This window comes from Metarhizium acridum, assembly GCF_019434415.1.
Source record: "Metarhizium acridum strain ARSEF 324 chromosome Unknown scaffold_13, whole genome shotgun sequence".
Taxonomy (NCBI): Eukaryota; Fungi; Ascomycota; class Sordariomycetes; order Hypocreales; family Clavicipitaceae; genus Metarhizium; species Metarhizium acridum.
In genome coordinates, this window is record NW_027094016.1 from 2,266,865 (window position 1) to 2,271,478 (window position 4,614).

Sequence of the window (4,614 nt, forward strand, 5' to 3'; positions counted from 1 at the left end):
GTCACTCTTCTTCCCTTGCACCAAATATTACGTGGCTGACGTAACCCGGTTCCTTGCATCGCAAGACGTCTGCAAGTTGTGTGGGCTTTGGGGAAATGTCAGGACTCAGCAATTGGAACCAGAATACCAATAATGAATGCACTTACCTTGATGTACGCACCACCCGTGCCTTTTGCCCTTTTCCTGATGGCCGTTTGCCGTTTCCCGTCTTCTGTCGATGTTAATTATGCGAGGCAACCTATGACTGCTGAGCACCTGTTTTGGCCCAGTCGAAGCCCGCGCATCTCTATTCCTCAGGACTGACGACATGGTTTGATTAGTTACAATCCAGACAAGGAGAGTTGCCTTCCTAGCTCGTCTCTTCTGCATGTCCGGATTACGGGGTGTTATATGGAGCTGAAAGGCTGTTGGTCCTCCCTTGCCATGAAATGCGATGCGATGCGATGCTGGTCTAGTCATGTTTGCTCGGCGACCGCTGGATCCGTTTCTGCCGTCCTCCTCGTCCGTGCCCATCGTCGCAGTCCTTCTTGTCCTTGTCCTTCTTGGCCATGTCTTGCAACATCTGACTGCTCAGGTGGATGATGACACGGCTGCGTGTTCCCACCATGCCATGACCTGCCTTTTCTTGCGCCGCTTTTGACGCCAGTTATGCGCCATGGCTCAAGTTAATGGCTCCATGTCCAGGCTCAACCTGTCTTGGTGCTTGCCCGCAACATCCCCATGTCTATCCGGTGCAGCGCGACTTGCTCCTCATCTTAGGCCACTTGAGCATTCTCGTCGCAGCTCAGTCTCCCCGTCCCCGTCACCATCCATCCCCTCGTCTCGCCCTCTTCACTTGAGCACGCCAGTGAGTTCGTACCCCCCTTTACCTCTCACATTCCCATCCATGCTCCAGCAAGCCCGGCCTGCCTCATGGTTCCGCCCTAGAATAGCTGTGGTATGGGGCCCCTCCTCTCTGCCCCAGGATGTCATCGTCGTTGGCTTTGGCGTCCCGTGAGAAGTTGCAAGTGATTGACGACACGGCATGCCCGAGCCCAAGGAAGAGCCCAAGCCCATAACCCAATCCCAGCATCTCATGCCGCCTGTTATAGACCCCTCACTTGTTAACCTACCAGCCTGCGTTTCTCACTCATGAGCCAGTACCATGTCGCCTCGGCTGGCTGGCTGGCTGGCCGTCACCCACAGAGAAGGGCCATGTAAGTTGTGCCGGCGCAGCACACCGGTTAATGTGAGTACAGTTCTCCGTACAGACAAAGGAAGTCTCGGCATCTCAGGTCCCCAACTCAAACCAAGACGCACGCCAGACTGTACCGGACGTGGAGGAAACCTATCGATTTGACGCATGGGGTTTGACTGACTTACTGTCTCCCGGCTTTCCCGTCCCATTTTGGCTCCAGACCATTCTCCATACAATTATTCAACTCACACCCATTCCCAACACCGCCCTTGGTGTGATATGTAATACCTGACGACTCCGTCCTGGTACCCTCGCCCACGCATCCCACCCCTCTCTCTCCTCCGCCGCCGTGTGCTTTTTGTATGGCCGGTCCATCCAAGCCCGGCTCAATGGTGCCGTCGTTCATTGATCTTCTGACACTACTGGCGTCCCATTTGATGTCCGCCTTTGGCTCCTTTGATGGCATGCCCACTCATCAAGCACCGGCTGGGCGAGCTTGAATCATCGCGCTCTTCTTATTAGCCCAGCGCCCGCTGCCCGCTTCCGCTGCTTCTGCGGCTCTGGATGCTGTTTCTAATATTGCTCCTCTTTTTTCTTGGGCTTGGTCTGTCCTTGCTCACACACATGACTGCGCACACTCTGGCTGCCGCTGCCTCTTCCCCTCCTCAATTCCTCAATACTGGTGGTGCTCGTGCCTTCTCTTGAGCCGTGGTATTTTTTGTGCTTATCCGCTTGCTTCAGCCTCCGTCCAGCCGTTCCCAAGACCCTCGCCTCTCTTCGTACCATACATATGAGCTTCTACGAGCTCTGTCCGCCTTGGCCGAAACCCCTGGACTAGTACCGCAACGATAGAGCTCCGTCCCGCTACCTTCTTTCTTGCCTCGTGCCTCGTTGTCCTTGTCCTCCTCCGTCCGTGCTCGTCGTTTGTCTCTGATGCATTGGGAAGAATAAGGAGTCTCTCGTACTCGCTGTCTCCTGTCGCTGTCATCGCCCTACGCCTGCGGTCTTGTCCATGGGTACATCGTCATTTTGTCACCAGCGGATTTCGGTCTTTGGATGTTGAGCTCGGGCCGATGAGAAAGACGACGTCGCTGATGGTGTGTTGCTCTGCACCAGCCAGATATCAAGCTCTTGTCTATTCACAGGTTCCATGGGCGTACGAGCCGAGCATCTACATTCGTAACAAGCACCTGACCCAGCTGTGTCGACAATCGCTCCGTGCACAGGTTGATAATAAACATCGGACGGAGACACTCTCGCCTTACCTCTTGTTAATCACCGCTGGGAGGGCGGCTCTGCACTGTTGACATTTCTGATTCACTTCTAAGCAGATCGGGTGAGATTTTGATTTTTGGTTTCGGCCTTCTATAGCTTCCTTCCTCAACCAAAATCCAAGACCTTTCAAAGAAGAAAGAAAGAGGGACAAATCGACGGCTCGTACCTGCCGTCCGACACTTCATCTTGTCGCGGGTATTAACCTCGATTGCTCTCCAGACGTCTTCTTTAGCTTTCTGATTTGGCAGAATCTGCTCATACTCGCCTCATCCTCTTATTGTTTACGAACCCCGGTCTACTCAGCTCTCCGTGATCTATTGGCACATACAGTATCTACCTCTAAGACGCCTGCGTCGACACTGATCATCTATTTCCCTCGATCCGGTCCACCACCCTATTACCATTATTATTATTGCTGTTTTGACCGTTCGTCTGTGTGTCGTTTGTTTGGTATCAATGCTCGCGGTGCCTCTGAGCTCGCAGGTCAACTTTTCATAACACACGAAAAAGTGTTACAGAGTAGCAGACAATACCACACCTAAAAGCATCTCAAACGAATCAACACAGAACCTCGTTTACGAATACATCTAGACCGTATCACTAGATCTCTCCCGCCTGCACAGCCGAACTATTCCTGGGAGTACCTTCTGCCCGGCCGTTGTCGAGCCTCCCACGTCGTCTCAGGTCGTCATTCCTCTGGTCCGTTCGGCAACAAGCTGGAATAGAGCCACGTCGCTGGGGTTGGGGAGGGCCCACGACGATAAACAGGTTCGAAATGGATCAGATGAATCTCCTCCCAAACAATGCCCAGAGGCTTGATTCTTCCAGAGACCTGCTGCAGACGGCATCGAACTCCTGGATGGCTCATTCTCACGGCTCATCTATATCGCCATGGCCGTCTCAACCGTTACCTCTCGGTTCTTTCTACTTTGCGCAGCAGCAAGCTTTCCCAAGACCTCCAGCGGGCGGCCTAGGTCCTACGCATCCGATGCATTCTGGCCAGCATGGCACGTTGCCTCCTCCGGACCGTAGTGTGCGTGGTATTCAGACTCCAGAGTCTTACACCGGGTTGCCTGCAGCGACAGTTTATTGGAGTTCAACAATGCAGCCGACGCCCTTGAATAGCTCAGGAGCAAATATGGGCTCTGTCCCAAGCACATTTGAGAACATGAATGCAAATGCAAGAAATTTGGCACTGCGGCCACCCATTGCGATGGACTGGGCACCCCCCGGTGCGACCTCGGGGACACATTCCGTGTCTTTTCCCCAAATTTCGTCCTCCGAAGGATTGCCAAATACTTCTGGTCATGCAGTTGGTCCGTCGACCACAATTTCTCATTTCCCGTTATCCCCAATTTCTCCCCGTCGCCCAGGGCAGACGTCATCGCCGACTTCCTACAGATCGCACCGATCACAGACTTGTAAGGCAACCTCCCCCAGTGTTTGCAGTCGGCTCATTATCCTCCAATATCCTTTTCTGTTTGAGCTACGGATTCTAGTAAAGGCCAATTCTTGTTCTACGGGTCTCTAACCAATAATGCACAGCCACCGCCGTTCTCGGCTATCGCGACAATAGCAACACCTTGATCCCGGCGTCTGACCGTCGCAGACAAGCGCACTCTCGAGCCCGACGGTCTATGGCCTCCAGACAATCCAACTCTGACCATATACGTTCGCAAGATGACGCTCAGACTCCGCAGACGGTAGGCGACAACACAGCTTCAAGATCGAGTCGTCGGGGGAGTCACGGGATAACCGCTTCGCAAGTGGAGGACGTCATGATGCGGCAAATGCAGATGTATCGTGGTACAGTGCAAAGTAAATTGGTTGCATCCAAAGCCGCTTTACAGTCGCTGGAAAGCGTCGAGGCTTCTGCACTTCCAGAATCTGAAAGAAGTAAGTTGCCATATGGCGAGTTCTGGATATAAAAGAGGTCGTGACTAATGATGTCGATGCTGTTAGCATGTGTCATATGTTACAACGATTACGGGGTGGCCAGTCCCGAGGGTGTAAACGAAGCCCCTCTCCGACTGCCCCAATGCAAACACATCTTTGGAGACCACTGTATTAAGAAATGGCTTGAGGACTCAGATAGTTGCCCGTATTGTCGGAGCAAGCTTCAATCCGAGCCGAAGCACTCATTTGGATCTGCAAGAACGTTC

General features: G+C 53.2%; 1 protein-coding gene across 1 annotated transcript; it reads left to right on the top strand.

Moving 5' to 3' along the window:
• Positions 1-655: 655 nt before the first annotated feature.
• Positions 656-997, top strand: J3458_003304 (uncharacterized protein; the record flags this gene model as incomplete). The annotated part of the gene is made up of 1 exon (XM_066117678.1): positions 656-997. The coding sequence occupies one exon, from the start codon at positions 656-658 to the stop codon at positions 995-997; it is 342 nt and encodes a 113-aa protein (XP_065977467.1).
• Between the last annotated feature and the right edge of the window lie 3,617 nt (positions 998-4,614).